General features: G+C 41.5%; 4 protein-coding genes across 17 annotated transcripts in view; 3 read left to right on the forward strand and 1 right to left on the reverse strand.

Annotated features, from left to right (window-relative positions):
- The window catches only part of LOC126914696 (uncharacterized), a 733,243-nt gene that overhangs the window by 478,984 nt on the left and 236,339 nt on the right, over window positions 1-17,920 (forward strand). The window lies entirely within an intron of this gene.
- LOC126914788 (uncharacterized) overlaps window positions 1-17,920 on the reverse strand; it is a 415,880-nt gene that overhangs the window by 50,428 nt on the left and 347,532 nt on the right. The window lies entirely within an intron of this gene.
- Window positions 4,156-17,920, forward strand: part of LOC126914740 (uncharacterized) — a 100,078-nt gene continuing 86,313 nt past the window's right edge. Inside the window, exons 1-2 of the mRNA XM_050719126.1 lie at window positions 4,156-4,631; window positions 4,715-4,935. The gene's annotated coding sequence lies outside the window, so the exon portion shown is untranslated. The remainder of the gene's footprint in view (window positions 4,632-4,714; window positions 4,936-17,920) is intronic.
- LOC126914785 (uncharacterized) lies at window positions 6,778-12,291 on the forward strand. Its single transcript, XM_050719201.1, has 2 exons — window positions 6,778-7,100; window positions 11,763-12,291. Exons 1-2 carry the CDS (start codon window positions 6,782-6,784, stop codon window positions 11,861-11,863), a joined length of 420 nt encoding a protein of 139 aa, XP_050575158.1. The 5' UTR covers window positions 6,778-6,781; the 3' UTR covers window positions 11,864-12,291.

The following is a 17,920-nucleotide window of genomic DNA, read 5'->3' on the forward strand; positions in this document are numbered from 1 at the left end:
CCCCTCGACGGGCGATATCTCCTACCTTTTTTCTTCCTTCTCCTCACTCCTCCCCGGAGGGGTGGTCATCCTGGTGGCCGTGACTGTCTAGCGTTCCTCTTGAGCCTCATCTCGTCCAACATCGAGTGGAGCTTGATCGCTTTTTTACTGATAGCGTCCCTCCTTTTCTTGATGTCGGTATCCTTTTTGCTCATGAGGTGGAGTCTGCTACCTATGCATTGGATTTCGCGGAGGACTTCTGTGATGATTTCCGTCATCGCCTTGCATTCTCTCATTTTGATGACGATACTGTCCTCGTCATTGCATTTGGTCTCGGCCGTTGCTCTGTTCGCCATGGCCTTCCTCCTGAGACATTCCCTTGGTGCCGCCGCTTCGCTGCCGCTGTCCGACATTTCCGCCGGTGTGTCTAGCTCCGAGGTGCTGGCCGCTTCGTCCCTCGTTGCCATCGGCTGGCTCCTGGCCAGGCTTCTCGTTGTCTTGCACGCGCTCCCCTCCACTGGGGACTTTCTCATATATCTGGTGATCTTGTCACCTTTCAAGATTTTTTCCTTGGCGATTCGGGTCGCCTTTTCGGTGGGTGGTGTCTTTTCCTTGAGTGCCTCCATTGGCATCTCGACATCCTCGATGATTCCCGCGATGTCTTCATCAAATTCGAGGTATCTTCTTGTGCTTTTCTTGCACATCTTTTCCTCTGTGACAACTGCAGGTGTTTCTTGGTCCCCGGTCGTGTTTACCGAACGAGGGGAGGCCCTGGGATCGACCTTCCCCTCGCCGTTCGTCCAGTCGCTGGGTGACCGTCAGGTCGAGCCTGGGACGCTACTCCAATCCCCGACGGGGCCTGGAAGCTCCGAAACCCCCTGAGCCGTAAGTTTACTTACCTTATAGTACTTGTCCATATTGTATTTGTATCTTTAATATACATATATATATATGTATGTATGTTTGAAATGGATGTCCTTCGACGTAGCCGGTCGTCGTGTAATCCCACTGTATCCTTCCGCGTGTATGCGATTCGTGTCCTAAATAAACTTGCCGATGTCGTCGTAAAGTCGCCAGTCGTATGACTGATGACCGGATATTTCTAAAACTAGCAATGTCACTATCACTGTGCGACGCGGGGAGTTTTGACTGGCCCTCCACGGGGGCGCTCTCCACCACTCCTTGGTTACCCAGGTAGCCCGCACGGTGGCGCTTCGGTCGCGCGACCCAAGATGGCCTCCGCTCTGCCCTTAACCTCACTTTTCACACACAGCACTTTCAATCGTTTCTCTCGCTTCTATACCAGCGAGCTCCCCTATTTCTTGTATTCCCACTCATTCCGGAGCACTAGAAACTTCACTTCCGTGCACTTTTCCGCCCGAATTCTTTAATTTACCCAGATACTTCGGTTATGCCTACGGAGCGACGTGCACGTGCACGTGTCCGTTCTGATGGCTTGCCGCCATCATTTGATCCCCCCCACAGCCGACTCAAACTACTCACTATGGAAAGCCTCCAGGAAACTCACGCGCCCCCCACAAATAATACCTCCAATCCGCTGTCCGCAGGGTGGATGGGCGCGTAGCCCTATAGAAAAAGCCAACCTATTTGCTGAACACTTGACTGAAGTATTTCAACCCCATTCCTCCATAGCTGCAGCGGACGTCACCGAATACCTGCACACTCCCTTCCAAATGTCCCCTCCTATTGAACCCTTCACTTCTGCAGAGATCATAGAAGCAATCAGTCGCCTAAACCCCAAGAAAGCAGCAGGTCACGACCTAATAGGAAATAAAGCAATCAAGGAACTTCCCATAAAAGGGATTGCACTCATCGCATCAATCTTTAACGCCATCCTCCGCCTTGAACACTTTCCTAAGGCGTGGAAAATCTCACTAATCACCCTCATCCCCAAACCCGGTAAACCAATATATGAAACCAGTTCCTATCGCCCAATCAGTCTCTTACCTACCCTGTCTAAACTATTCGAGAGGATGCTCACGAATCGTCTCCTTCCACTCCTAGAAGAATTGAAAACTCTCCCAGATCACCAATTCGGCTTCCGAAAACAACACTCAACAGTAGAGTAAATCCACCGCATAACCCACATGATCAGCCAAACCCTTGAAAAGAAAAAATACTGTTCAGCGGTATTCCTAGACATCCAACAGGCATTCGATAAAGTATGGCATGAAGGGCTACTCTACAAGCTTAAAAAAATACTACCCCACCCATACTACTCCATCTTAAAATCCTACCTAACCAACAGACAATTCATAGTTAAATGTCTAGACGCCACTTCCGCAACATTCCCAATAGAATCTGGCATACCACAAGGTAGTGTCCTCGGACCCCTACTGTTCTCCATCTACACTGCCGACTTACCCATATCAAACGAGGTAACAATAGCAACATTTGCCGACGACACAGCACTATTAGCTACCCACGCAGACCCGGCAATTGCCTCATCCACTCTCCAGCGAAGTTTCGACTCCATGGAAAAGTGGTTCCAAAAATGGGGTTTTAAAATAAACGAAAAAAAATCCTCCCATGTAACCTTCACGCTCCGAAAACAAACCTGCCCCCAGGTCACCATTAACAACGCAATAATCCCAAGCAAGGACTCCGTAAGATACCTGGGCATGACCCTGGACAGGAGGCTAACTTGGAAAAAACATATCTCAGAAAAAACAAACCAACTAAAGGAAAAACTAAGAAAATTCTGTTGGCTCACGGGCTGACGCTCCAAACTAAACATACAGAACAAAATAACCCTCTACAAGGCCGTAATAAAACCTGTCTGGACCTACGGAATCCAACTATGGGGAACAGCAAGTAACTTCAACATTGAAATACTCCAACGCTTCCAATCGAAAACGCTAAGATCCCTATTAAATGCACCCTGGTATGTTACCAACGAAACAATCCACCGTAACCTCAAGATACCTACAGTCAAAGATGAAATACACAAGTCCAGAAGCAGATATAACACAAGAGTCAACAACCACCACAGCCCACTAGTCACCCAACTACTGGACAAGACGGACCAGATCCGCAGACTAAAAAGAAAATACCCACTAGATTAAATCCTTAGTCCTACTAGAACCAACAATATAATGCTATTATAATCCATGTCATTGTATCATTGCCAAATTAAGTTACTGAAAATTCTCAACGAGAATTGATTGTAAATATTCTATTAAGTAAAAAAAAAAAAGAAAAAAAACCTGCATTGATTGATTGTTGAGGCGATTACTAGCGGAAGGCAAGCGACTACTTGACCAATTGGCTTGCCGTTCTTCTCGTGAATAGCGTTCTAAGTCGGCTGCTTTCTTTTCAGCTTCATCAAGATTCACGGGTTCAATGATTAATAATGTTCGGCCTATGTCGCGCCTGAGTCCCTTTAGGTACACACGGACAGTCTTCTTTGTAGTTTCTTCGATCATTAGCTTGCGTAGAAGTGGTTGTGGGTACTCGTTGGTTACTGCGTACAGTAAACGGTTGAGTATTCTTCTGAACCGAATATTAAAACTCTGCACTGATACTTCCCGTCCCTGTCTCAACTCTTTTAATTGTTCCCGATATTCTTCCGAAGTCACTTGAGCTGCCACATTGTTCCTCAGTGCGTTGTACAGATCACTGTAGCACTCAATGGGGATGTTGCGGATACTTTGAGCTGCTTTTCCTACGATTTTTTCTGCCTTTATTGCTTTTAGCAATAAATCTTGCTCCATGCAACGGTCTTTCATACTGCTCACTTCTTTGATGAATTCTTCCACACCTACGTCATCGTCTCCGTTGAGCATTGGAATACAACGTATTGCATCCTTAACTCGTAGAGTGGAAAGAGCGGGTGGAAAATAGCCTCTTTCTTCAACCTCGGGTTGTTCGGTGTCGATGTGCGCAGGTGGGATGCCTGGAATCGTTAACCCGGTCGGTTCGCGTGCCCTAACCGTACTCCCGGTGCGATTAATCGCCGTCGATTTACTTTCGTTGCTTTCGGTAATGATGGAATCAGAATCATCAGTCGCAAGGGATCCGAACCCAGTCCGTAGCTCTGCGACGGTTCTCCTAAGACTTCCGAATTCTGCTACCCTGTATCTATTTGTTTCGTCGCTTTGCATAGACAAACGTAACATATCCTCCTGTAAACGGGCAATACTCTCTTGCTGTTTTTGAATACTATCCAATATTGTTCGCAACGTTGGATCCGTTGAGGTAGAAGTTTGAGATTCGTTTGTCTTAGACATCTTCCTGCTTTAGGACGAAGATGAGTCTTGGCTACTGAAGCTAGATTTTCTTTCACGGTAACGTACGAAGGAATCCAGTTTACCTTCCTTTGTCACTTCACTCGGTTCGTGATAGTTACTTCGTTGTTGCGGATGACCGTAGTCCCAAATAATTCTATCTTCCGTAGAGGATGAATGTCTTTTGGTTTCCGAACAAACACTTTTCACTATCCTGGCAGTAATCGCCAAAAATGTCACGTAAAATAAAAAACAGGGGGCTCGAACGAAAGGAAAAAATTAAGGTAACAAAAAAAAAAAACAAGAGAATTTATTTCTTGTATTCTGAATTTACACTGACTGCGATTTTGTTCTGAGCTCCAGCCGTGACTTTCCAAGACTGAAGCTCTTACAATTTGACTTTCGGTAACATCTATTTCTTCTTTGTTTGTCATCCCTCAATATCCCCACTACCCTGTAGGCGTACGTGACCGTTGTCACACTTCTAGGACATTCGGTGGAAGGACCGTTAGGATACAGGTGACTCATTAGGCACTTCGGCGATATACATTGTCGCCAAGGCCGCCACATCTCTATCTCCATCATCGGTCCATCGGATTTGAAGTATGCCGGTCGTGACAAGAGCAACGTTCAAGATGAAATCCTCGGCCCTTGTTAAATCGTCTCGGTCGGGGTCGAACAATGCGTTCGCCAGCATCCTCGTTTCTCGGTGATTGCACATAAAGCTGCCATTACTAGAACTTCAGTGGGCGGTAAGCGCTGGTGCTTTTTCCAGTCTCGCGTTCGCTCTTACTCTTACGCACAGTTCGCCGCTGCACTCGCGTGCGTTTCCAGCCGCGTTCATCCGTCCATGTGGCTGCCAGTCGTAGCACGAAGCTCGTTCGTCGCGTTTACTCCACTTTTTTCATCGAAAAATTTTATCCGGAATATCACGTTCGACTCGACGACCGATTAATTATCGTATTTTACTTTCACCGATGGTGCATCATTTTCATGGGAAACGTTTAAATTTCCATGTGGTGCCACGTGGTGGAAAAATTGGCCACCGGTTGCTGCACGACGCTCCTTCGTCGCGTTTATTCCACCTCTTCGGCGAAACGTTCCATCCGGAACGTCGCGATCGACACGAGATCGAAATTAAATATATTCTACTTTCTCCGATGGTGGATCGTTCTTGCGCGAAAGAAAATTAAATTCCTACGGCACGTGGTGAATAAATTGGCCACCAGTTGCTGCACGACGCTCCTTCGTCGCGTCTACTCCACTTTTTCGTCGAAACCTTCTGTCCGGGGGTATCGCGATCGACCCGAGATCCGATCGATCGTCTTATCCTTCCGTCCTTTTCGCGAAAGTCGTTCGAATTTCTGTGACGCGCGCGTGGAAAATACTGGCGCGAATCTTCGAGTTAGTGAGAATCTTTGGCTCGAATTTGATGATTCGTTCGCGTGGGAATCGCACGGCGAGGCGTACGATTGTCGCGATCGCTCTTATCGCTCACTCCACTTACGTTCCGCTTCGTTCTACCGACTACTAGTTTGCTGCATTCCCGGTTACTTTACTGGTGGTGAATCGTTAATCGACGCGAGTTACCGCCGACGAATTTGTTACGATACGCAAGTACAGTGGAAAAAGGAGTTTAGCGAAACAGTTTCGTAAAGCTAAACGATTGGACGAATCGAAAGGAATTGGAAGTCGTTCTAAGAATTCTGTTCGAAGACAGCTTTGAGAAGGCGAACGGCGATTGAAAAAAGAAGAAATTGAAAGACGTCGAAGGAAATCGAGAAACGTTCGAATTCAACGAGGCAGTTTCGTACGCCTAGAGAGGATGATCGAAGGAAATTGAGAAAGATTCGTCTGTAATTTAAGATTCTGTATCAATTTGGTATAAATAGGTCGAGCAAATATTCACGGTTAATCTTTTCGATAAAACACTACCTACAAAACCACTGCATTCTATGATTTCATTTCATCTCTGGTGTACCGTAGAATCCGTCCCTTTTCCATTTTTTCGATCGATTAAACAACACCCTGTGTATTAAAACCAACGATTCACCTTCGTATTACTTCCGCGCGAGCTACGTGATGAAGCGCGAGACATTGAAAATGTTAGAACGCGAGAGTATCGTCGCATCCGCGTCTATATGACACGGCGTTTCGAACGCGTTACGAACCGGCGAAATGAAATGAGAATATCGGGTCTGCGAATTAGCTGCTTTCATCGCGATAACTACGTCTGCGAGTGAACGAGCATGCCTGGCGAGTTTTGGGTAGCCAGAAAATCCTATTGAAATTTCGATCAAAGCGCGCGAGACATGACGCGATCGAAACTTCCCAGTTTTCTCCTCGCCACGTGGCTGCTCGGCACGATCGCTACTAAGTCGCGAATGAGCGACTTTCTGCAAAGCTTGCAGGAGTACGAGATCGTTTACCCTCGAGTGATCCCGAATGAGAGCGCGCGGAACAAAAGATCGACCCACGAATACCGAGAAACTTGGCGCGAGTATCTTCACCAAGAGCCGGTGTTCCTCGAGATCAGAAACTGGACCTTAAGGACCATGGCCAACGATCCATTGATACTGTCGTCGAATTTCACCGTGAATTGGGTGCGCCAGGGTAAAACCAAGTCCGAGCGACGTAACGCCAAGGCGAACTGCGATCTTCGACAAGGCAGCTTGGAAGGAGACGCGAGTTCCTTCGTCGTCGTGACGATATGCGAAGAAGAAGTGTACGCCTTGATGTTGATCGGGCAGAGATCGTTCTTCGTTCAGCCGCTGACGAATGGCCAGCATGTGATGTTTCAGCCGAAAAACGAAAAGTGGTGGTCGATCAGGAATAATTCGAGCTTCGTGTCTGTGAATCCGGAAAATCCTGCAGGTGAGAAGGATCGTTATCGCGATGGCTTTTCATCTTTCGTTAGACGGTTGGATGTAGGTGATTGGTTGATCGATTTACCGACTTCCTTGCCAATTATGTTATAAGCTTCTTACTTTGCGATCCGCCGTTAATTGCTTCTTCTATTCTAAAATTGACTCTGATCGTGATACTGTAAGAACTGATAGCGTCGATATGATAATACCATACATAGAGTATGAGAGTAATCGTAGCACAAACGAATATATATATATTCGGTTTAATAAATTTAATTTAATAAATTTAAACCGTCAAACAGGAAGGGCTTAATCTGCAGGCAAAAAGAAGAAAAAGAAATAATCATTTACAAAGCGAACGACCATTAGCTAATTCCAATTTGAAAATATAGCTAAAGTCAAAGTCATTTTGAACAAATGTTTCCTGTACGCGTTACCGTTTGGCATGGACGAACGTCTCGGACGTTGATGTCCGTACATTTATATATATGTCGGATAGAAGTCAGGATTAAGGAGATGGGCGTTTAATGAATTTTCATTAGGGTTGGCCATTGCCGTGATACGATGGAGAGTTTATTAGCACAGACTTATTAACAAGATTAGGCACTCGTAGCACTAGTGATAATGACCTTAGGTTCGAAACGAATCCGCAGTCCACGGGACTCTTTTATTCTTTACTCGTAGGCAACGCCTAGGTGGTACTCTCAGTTAGCCCGCGAAGTAAGCACTCTATCGAAATGATATCTTAGTCGATGAAATCGTACTCGAAGCTCTCACGATGACACTGTCTAGGAAAAACTGCCCCACTCTCTAGCGACACCAGGTCTTTTATATTCGTGGAGACAAGTCTTCGTTCAGAGAGTGAGGGAAATTGCCGTTGTTGTTAATTAGTCAGTCTTTGGAAGTGTCCTTCACGGAAAAGACTGTTTGCCTATTTTCGTTAATCAAGGTTTAAGGTTTATGACGGGTCGATGTTTTGCGAATATGTCTCGACAACCGGCAATCGACCTACCCATAGAATAGGGTCTGCTTATGACGAGCCATGAGACAGAAACCGTTAGTATGCTTACTGTCAAGTGCCGTTACAACTATTTCTTTTTATGGAGGGCTATAGACTTTTTCATGACTTTGTTAGAAAAACGTTCGTCCCTTGACCGCGGCTACGTTCGGTGACTGGTTGTCACCTCGAACCCAAACTCATTCTCATAGATTGCAGGCAATTACAATCGGGCTGAAGGACGGTGATTGTTTAACTACGGCTATGGTGAAATCCAAACTACAATATTAGGGGTTTTTCCCCGGTTTCAACGGAAGGCTCCGGTGTCGGAGCCTTACATATATATGTCGGAGATGTCGGACATATATATATGTCGGAGATGAAAGAACACCGGAACCTTCCCTTTGGAACTTTGGGAAGACCCCTAGTATTGTAATTTAGATTTCACCATAGCCGTATTAAGAAACTGTTGTCATTCGATCCGACTGTATTTATTTGAGATTTATGATAGTGAGCTCGGACTCGAGGCGACAATCAGTCGCCGAACGTAGCCGCGGTCAAAGGGATGAACGTTTTGTCTAACAAAGGCATGAAGTAATTCTATAGCTCTCCTTAAAAGAAATACTTGGGACAGGGCAAGACGGTAAACATTTCAACGATTTCTGTCCCGTGGCTCGCCACACGCAGACTTTGTCCTTCGGGTAAGACGATTGCCAGATGCCAACGCATCTTCACAGTATATGTTTAGCTGGGCGAGGACCCGCTACGAATATTAAATTTCAATTACACAAAGTCTCTCAAATAGACAAATGGCCTGTGCCCCAACTACGGGAAGATAAGAGAAATCTATCCTTCCACGAACGACGCTTCTCGCTAGCAACTTTCCCCAAGGACAGCTAATATCTTTCTCTAACCACCAACATGGAAATTGACCAATTAACAGCAACGTCAATTTCCCTCACCCTTCGAACGAAGACTTTTCTCCGCGAATCCGATGATCTCGTGCCCTTAGGCACACCCATCATAGTTTTCTTCGACAGCGTCACCGCGACGGAGAGTCACTCTCTAGTGCGATCTCATCAGTAATCGACCTGTCTTTCGTATACGTAATAATTGCCCCTTTCTCTAACGTACAGTGTAACTTAGACGCTAACGAAGGGTAAAGTTCGTCATCCCTTTGACCGCGGATTCGTTATTGAGCCTAGGATCATTGTCATTAGCTTCTCGAGTATCTAATTATCGCGATTACTTGTCCAATTCCATCATAGTCATATTTGCACTAGTAAATATCTCCTCTATTGCATAATGATCACGTCTAGCGCCAATAGGGATTCGTTTCACGCCTTTAACCCTAACTCTAATCTTAACGCCAACCCGACATATATATGCATTTCTGATAATCATTTTCAACTCGCACAGGAAAGAAACATCACTGAGGCTACCGTGAATTAAATTCGCGTATCAAGTAACAGGATAGATACGATTCATACGAAGCTTTGCGTCGTTATTCGAGGTAGGAAAAGCTTTAGCAGTGATATCGAGAAAAGCGAAACTACGAAATCATCGCTGTCGTCGAGACAGAAATTGCTGCGGATATCGCGGAAAGCAGAGCGACGGTAAAGAGTATTACAGGAAAAAGTTGTTCGGAATATTAGCCTTGGCAAACATATTTCAAAGCCGTTGAATATGGCGAGATTGTCCGCTTTGTAAATATTTACCGAAAAACATGTCGTACGAAGCTGGGCAATAAACGCGTTTTTCCACAGTTACAAACAAGTATCGTACGTATGAAACAAGTAACGACGAATTTTCCATTTCACAGCACGCGACAATTGACCGTATTATCAGCGTTTCGTCAGAGTTTCAAGAACTGCGTTTTCTTTTCTGTATTTATGGTTTCGCAACTGTAAAACGGAAGGTTTATTCTGGAGATGCGAGTTCGCGTGAACAACTAGCGCAACGAGTAAAAACACGCGGTTTTTGCAACTCGATCGAATTGTTAGCAACTGTGTGTACGAGATCGTATTACTCCCATCGTTGATCGATGTCAGGCTTCTATCCGAGCACACGGACAACGTTCTCCAACGACCAATCAAACATACCAGATAATAATTATTCATTGTATCATTATTGTAGCTATTAACGACACGGGCTTGTTGTCGCATGATAAAAAGCATGCAACTGCGCTGACGCGATAATACAGCGAACTTTTGCACGCTGCGATGGAAAACGCGTCGTTACCTGTTTCGTACGAACGATACTCGTTTGTAATTCTGTAAAGAAACGTCCGTTGACGAACATTATATAAAGTTCTTCCTTCTTCTTCTTCTTCTTGTCTGTAAATCAACTCCTTACAATTTGTCTATACAGGATGCAAGTATATACAGTATATACAGGATGCAACGGAACAACGTCTGAAAGCGAGAACAACGCGAATCCTTGTGGAAAAATGAAGAAAAAGTATAGGATAAAACGTTCTCATTTTCGACTTGGAGAATCGAGTCTGAAAATTTATCAAGTATACTCGAACTGTATCTGAATATCGGTTCGAATAATAAATTTATTTAATTATATAATTAATTTATTACAAAGGAAATACAATCTGGATGTGAATGTTAAATGGAAACAAATTTTGCTAAGTTGAAAATCGATCGTATCGTAATTACCACGACTCGTTGTTTACAGATTAAAAATCTGTTTTACGAATACGAGGAGCTATATATCTACTATTATTAATCAATTTTTATGAAAAATTTCGTACGATGCGCGGATAAATTCTAATTTGATAAATTGTTGGAAACGTGGAAAATTGAATGCAATAAAATTACGTGGCACGGTTTACACGGTTGCAACTTTATGACCCACTTAGGTCAAGTAGCAATGAAATTTATTGCATATATCGGAAATTCAAGGCACGTAATTGGCAGTTTATAAACAAATTATTTGTTCTCTTAATTAAATTGCCCGCGTCGAAAGCTGTGAAACGTTTTTGTATCGAAATCGAAGAATCCAACATCGCGATCCTATGAATCGAAGAATGCGACGTAAATGTTCGAAGTATGGTTGAGAAACGATAGAAAATTCCAAGTGTTACGCTGTATTTCTCGTTCGATTTAAATCGAAATTTTAATGAGGAACAGCGCCGATTGATATTTAAAAGTGAAACGGTTAAGAGCAACGATACAGGTTTTGTTAAAAGCAATTGGTCTATTTACCTCGCTGTTTAAACGGGTTTGTTTGACGTTACTTTGATCAATTTCCATTGACATTTTTATAGATAGCATTCTTTTTTACGGATGGAAAGCCGTCTGATGGAAATTTGTCTGAAATGTCCGTCGTAAAATTGCATTTTCGCGGGCAACAGAAAACAATGGAATTTTGTACAAAAGCGCAATACTTTAATTAGCGCAAAATTCCATTTTCCCCGCTGGGAAATTGAATTTTCTATTAAAGCGTGATACGTTTAATCAGCGGTGGCGTAAATTCAACAAACTAACAACTGGAATATTGACTTGTCACAATTTTGTGACACCGTATATGTCGTTGATACGTCCCAGTCTGGTCGTATTTACAATTTCAGAAATTTTGCAACTATTTTTTCATTTTATCCGTAACGAGAATAGCGAAGATAAGACAGGCAAACGTGGTAAAACGTTGATAATTCGGTTACAGGGAAATCGAATAAATTTGAAGTTGAAGAAAGTAAGAGAAAGTCGAAACGAAGCAAACGCGATTCCTTAAGCCACGATGTTCAGGGATTTTATAATCTTTAGGGTGACGTCTTCGACGTGGAATACCCAGAAGCTGAGAAATTGATTCTGTACGATGAAAAAGACGATGTCTCCACAGAATACAACGATACAATAGTGGAAGAATTATCGATCGACGTAAATCCTGTTGAGAAATGCTCAGTTGGTATGACCGCTAGTTACTAAAAGGTTACTAGGGTTATGTTGGTACGACTCCTAACGACGCTCTTTTGTCATAGGAGTCGACCACGCCTTAATTGCTAAGACGCATTGGGAGAGTTTAGACGTTTGCTGTGTGATTTGGTGTTTTGTATAAGAGAGAAAATAAAAGGTGTGATAACCAATCCGAGTGGATCCGAGATTGATTATCAACCCCAACCTATATAAAATAACAAATCCCGAGGAAATTGGATACTTCTCTGGTCCTAAATGGCAAAGGAACAAATTATCAAGTAAGTCAAATATTTTTCCAAATGCCATTCTTGTACAATCGTTGCTTTTCTACTTACCACGTAGAATATAGCGGTTAATAAATTAACGAATCATCGAATATTACTGAAAGAAAGAAATTGTACTGATATTGCAATCTATCGTGTACAAAAGTAATAATAACAGCATGTAATATAAGAATAGCTTATCTTCAGCCTTAAAAGGAACTCGGTTTACAATTATTCTCCCTATTGCGTTCCACTCTCGCTTGATCTTCTACACGTTCATCTATATTTCGCTGTTTTTAATTTATTTTATTATTCCCTGTCTATTACACATATGTATATTGTCCATTGCACGAATCTTTATCTATCTTGCCTAATTTAATGTAAAAAAATAGAAAAATAGACAAATTTGCTGGAGGAATACGTTTACCAAAATTTGTCAAGAATTTTAAAGAAATTTGCAGGATGAAATTCACGGTGATACCGAATTGATATTTTTGAAATTATACTTTTGAAATAATTATTTATATCATTATAATTATTCCACGAATACTTGCTCGTAGATATTAATTTATGCTTTTAATAATCATGCGTTTAAGCTATCAAGTCGAGTCGAGTAGACTTTCTAATTTCGTGGAAGATAAGTCGATTTCTAAGATAAGTCATTTCATAGAGAAAAGACCAGCTGCTAAGGATTCGCCGCCACGATGGCTCGAGCTTGGAATAGCTGCTGATTACTCCGTGGTAGATTTTCATGGAATTCGAGTACAGCAATATATCTTGGCTCTTTTAAACATCGTAAGTAATACCAAACGAAATTCTGTTATTATACTTAGATATAGAATACCTCCTCCTACATATGTACGCAAGCAACCGGGAAACATAGGGCAGAGTTATGCGTATCTCTGTATTTTCTGTTTACACTGTTCAAAGCTTACACGTATCTTTTAAAAAGTTCAGCGAATAATTTATCCGTAATGGAATTTTGTAATCGATTAATTTCAGCCATTCGGTAATTGGTTTTCCAATGCTGTTGATATTAATAACGTACATTTCCTAAGATAAATATAACGAATAAAATTAATTTTTTAGGAAAATTATATAAGATACGATGTATTTACGAGAGTTTTGAATAATAATTTATTTGTAAGGCTGTAATACTGTTTTAACGCCTGTTACATTTTCGTACGTATTTTAATCCTAGGTCAGTGCAATTTACATGGACCCATCGCTCGAATCCAACATGATTCTAGTGATCGTACGAATGATTTTATACGCGGAAAAACGAGACGTTATGGTAAGCGATTTCCATTAAATTAAATCATTTAACTAAAGTAGTAACTATCTGAGATACGCATATGCGAGTGTCAATTATTTTATTTTCTACTTATCTGTACAGTGTATGGTATATAAATTATATAGGTCAAAATATCTGCGCATGACGTTCTAGATCGATAAAATGCAACGAGTTCCATTTTGTTAAATTGGACAACCGTGAACGATCCCTTGGAAACAAATTTCCAAACAAACAATTTTCACGGATCATTGACAAACCTCGCATTTATCGTGTATCCGAAATATCTGTATAATCGACTATTAAACCTTTTTCATCTCTTAAGAATCTTAATTTAATGTTATAGACCTATGATAATATCATTGATATACGACACTTGCGATTCCTTTTACTTTTCTTTTTCTGCTATTCTTCTCTGCTGTTGAATCAACATTTCAACATTTTTCAGGAAGATTAAAATACTAATAGCGTTACAAGTTACATTTGATTACAATCAACAACACGATTACTTGCACATATATTTATTATCATTGACGAATATTTATATATAGTATATAATGCATGATGTAATAATAAATATAATATATTCGTAATATTTGCTAGCTTTTATTAAGAAAATATTAATAAATTGTCGTAGGTCCGCCGTGGCGATGCCAGACGATCTCTCGAGAACGTGAACAAATGGAACAGAAAGATGCTGTCCTCGAAGGACGTAAATCACGATGTTGCTGTATGGTTGACGCGATTAGATATAGGAGGTCCTTCGAGATCGTGCGCGTTAAATCGAGACGAAGGCTTGACCAGCGCCTTTATCATCGCTCACGAAGTAGCACGCATGTGAGTGTCCCACATGTTGGGATATCGTTGGCAAACTGAAATGTTTATAACTGGCCTGGGTATTTACGCAGAGACCGTGTGTTATTTATTTATGCAAATACGTACTTGTACGAGAATAATTTGAAAAATGAAATCTCCATAGAAGAACTTATTATCTTTACCGAATATCACAACGAGTACTGTACTTTGAATCTGCCATAGATTTTTGCGTATTATGTGCGTTCTTGCATTCCTCCTTTCACCTACGATGGCTCTTAAACAAGAAACGATATCGTAACGAGAAATACAACTTAGCTGAGCGTCCACTTTGGTTCCACTAGTGTTGTCCAATACGACTTTGTGTTTGACCTCGCTATTAGGGGACTTTTTACCCAACGTTTCCTTCACCGCCTTCACTACCTTCGATTTATCGAACTTGAGACTTAAACAGGCCGTTACTAAATCTTCCGGCTTCTTCGACATCGATTGGTGTCTCTTCGTGAACCAATTCGACGGTGCCATAAAGGTCGAAATAGCGGCTTTCGAGGATCCGCTAAGCTTACTTTTAGCTCCGTGCAATGTCGACACGTCGAAGCTGTTGGAACGGAAGCTCTTCAATCGACTTCCTTTCTGTTCGGTCGTTTTTCCGGGCCAGTTTGAAGAAATTCCCTTCAGATCTCCGGTTACCGTTATCCACTTCATATATAGAGTTTGAAATCTTTCTCAAAATTTTGAAAGGTCCTTTCCTAATTTCTTCCAGCTTATTTCTATTCATTCTGTTTCCGTTGTGGGTGAAGACCGTATCACCAATTTTAAACTCGTGTTCTCGTCTTTTTTTGTCATATTTTTGTTTGTTGATTTCGAAATTTCTTGCTGAGTTTTTAAATGCTTCTTCTCTGTCTCTTTTTAAGTTTATCTTCTTCTCTGTTATTCCCTTAGGGATGATTTCGATCATTTTCCCATACAGTAAGTGATTTGGGGCAAATCCCGTTACACTGTGTCTGGTGTGATTGTATTCTTCTACGACTTTTTCTGCGATCTTTGTCCAGTTTCTTTTTTTTCGAATTGATCTTGCATCTGATTCTGTTTACTAATGTTTGATTTACCCTCTCGTTTAGTCCATTGGAGGATGGACAGTCTGTCGAGGTGAAAATTAATTTAATGTTTTTCTCTCTCGCGTACTCTTGAATTTCCTTGGATGTCATCGCTGGGTATCGGTCTGCAAGGATAATTTTTATGGAGTCAGTTTCTCCTGTCGAGTTTATAAGTTTTATGATATCTTCCGCGCGTTGTGTTTTCGATGTGGACATAAAAACAGCCCTTGAAAAGTGATTTATGAGTATATGCATATACTTTTTTGGTGAGTTGTTGTTGGAAAAACCTCGGACCGTATCGAATGACATTATTTCAAACGGTTTCCTCGCTGGTCCTAGTCTCCACATAAGCCCGATCGGTCTTCTCGTTCTGCTTTTATTCCTAATGCAAGTTTCGCATTGTTTGCAGAATTTGTCGACAATTCGGTCCATATTTTTGAAATAATAAAAGGGTCGGATTTTTTTCAATATGTGATTCCTTCCAACATGGCCAAAGAAATCATGCACCGTCTTTATGATATGCTCGCCAAACTCTTGTGAGACGAATATACGTTGGCGTCCTTTAATATTTTTAAAAAAAATCTCTGATTTTTTTATAAGGTCTTTCGTATTTTTAATATCTTCTCTGTTTTCTTTCTGATCTCGGATTATGTCTTGTCTTTTTATAATATTCGCTACTTTCAAAACCTCTTCTTCGTTCTCAAAACTTTCTAAGACGGGGTTCCTGGATAGTGCGACTGCCTCTATGTTGTGTTTTCCTGGTGAGTAGATGATTTTGAAGTCGTACTGCGATAAGTAGTGCATCAGGTCTCCTAAAGTTTCATCGGTTCTTGCTTTGATTCTCATTGATTCCAACGGTTTATGGTCTGAAAGGACAGTGAAGTATCTACCGATTAACCAATGCTGCCAGTACTGAATCGCCTCTTTGACCATAACGCCGAATTAATGTCAAACGTTGAGAAGAAATGGCAATTTCCCGCTTTGACTATGATATCTTCAATTCTTGGGAATGGTTGTGGTTCCGGAACTACAATTTTGTTTATCTCTCTGAAATCAATACATAGTCTATCTCTACGATTCGACTCTTTTTTAAAGGCTAGTGTCACTGGTGCTGCAAATGGTGAACTTGATTCCTCTATGAGATCGTGTTCTAGTAGTTTCGTAATCTGGAATTCTATTTCTCTCTGATCTGGAATGCTACATCTGTATGGTTTCTTTGATATGTATTTATTTTCGATTAGCTTAATAGAAGCTTCTTGTGATTTCCTGGTTCCCACATTGTGTTTAGCAAATACATCTCTCTATAAGTTGGCTTACCTCTATTTTTTGTAGGTTATTTAGGTGTTCTAGGTTGTCCATAGGCTTACCCGTCTCCTTGTGTTCGGTAACGTTTACCTTTCTTCTCTGGTTATTTCTTCTTTCTTCTTTTCTATTAAATATTACTTCCTCTTTGTCGTCTACTTTTTGACTAACCCTCAAATTCTCGTCTTGTCTTAGTTTGAATTCCCTTATGGCGTCCAGCCCTAAGATGAGATCATATGTGAAGTTATTATTGCGTACTATATACACATCTATCTCTTTCTCTATCTTGTTTATCCTCATTTTTAGTCTTGCCCGGCTACTCGTGAAGTCTTCCCCATTGATGGTTTTGAACATGCTCTTGTCTTCTTTTATCTGATCAATGATCTTTTGATCGATAAAACTTGCATTCGCTCCCGTAGACACCTTTAATCTCTTTTTGATCGTTGACTTTAACTCGCAGTTTTATCAATGGTTCGTACTTCTCCGGGCATTTTAGTGTTTTTCTTCCTTCCCATCCGATGTTCCTGCTATTTCATTTTCTGATGTGAGCGCCTCCAGTGAATTTATTTGTTTGGGTTTCTTCTGGGGGTTTCTGTCTCTATTTCTACATAATTCCACTGGGTGGAATCGGCCCGGGAAGTTCAGTGCTTCACAGATTGTGCACGGTTTTTTTTTGAATGGTGGATTTACCTTTCTAACCATGTCTATCTTTCTTTCTTGTGTTTCTTTCCTTTTTCTCCAGTCTTCATATTGTCCCAAAATTCCTATTAGGTCATTTGTTGTCTGTATATTATCGCTTTCGATTTTGTCTTGGACTTCGATAGGTAATCCAATGACAATCAGGTGTATCCTCACCTCTTCATCCATTTCCCTTTTTACTTCCAATATTAGTCGTTCTTTCTCTATTGCATATTCTACGAACGAACCTGAAAGGTATTTAAAGTTGTAAGCATATCGTATTGCCGGCCAACCTTTATTCTTAAAGGCTTTGAGAAATGCTTCTTTCCAATCTTCCCAGTTGTGTCCTCCAGCCTTCAGTAGATTTGTTTGGTACCACCTTTTTGCTGTTTTTCCTAGGTACTTTCTCAAACCTTTGACTTTTTCCTCATCGCTTTTTATTTTGTATTTTTTGCATTCCTCT

This window comes from Bombus affinis, chromosome 3 (assembly GCF_024516045.1).
Source record: "Bombus affinis isolate iyBomAffi1 chromosome 3, iyBomAffi1.2, whole genome shotgun sequence".
NCBI lineage: Eukaryota > Metazoa > Arthropoda > Insecta > Hymenoptera > Apidae > Bombus > Bombus affinis.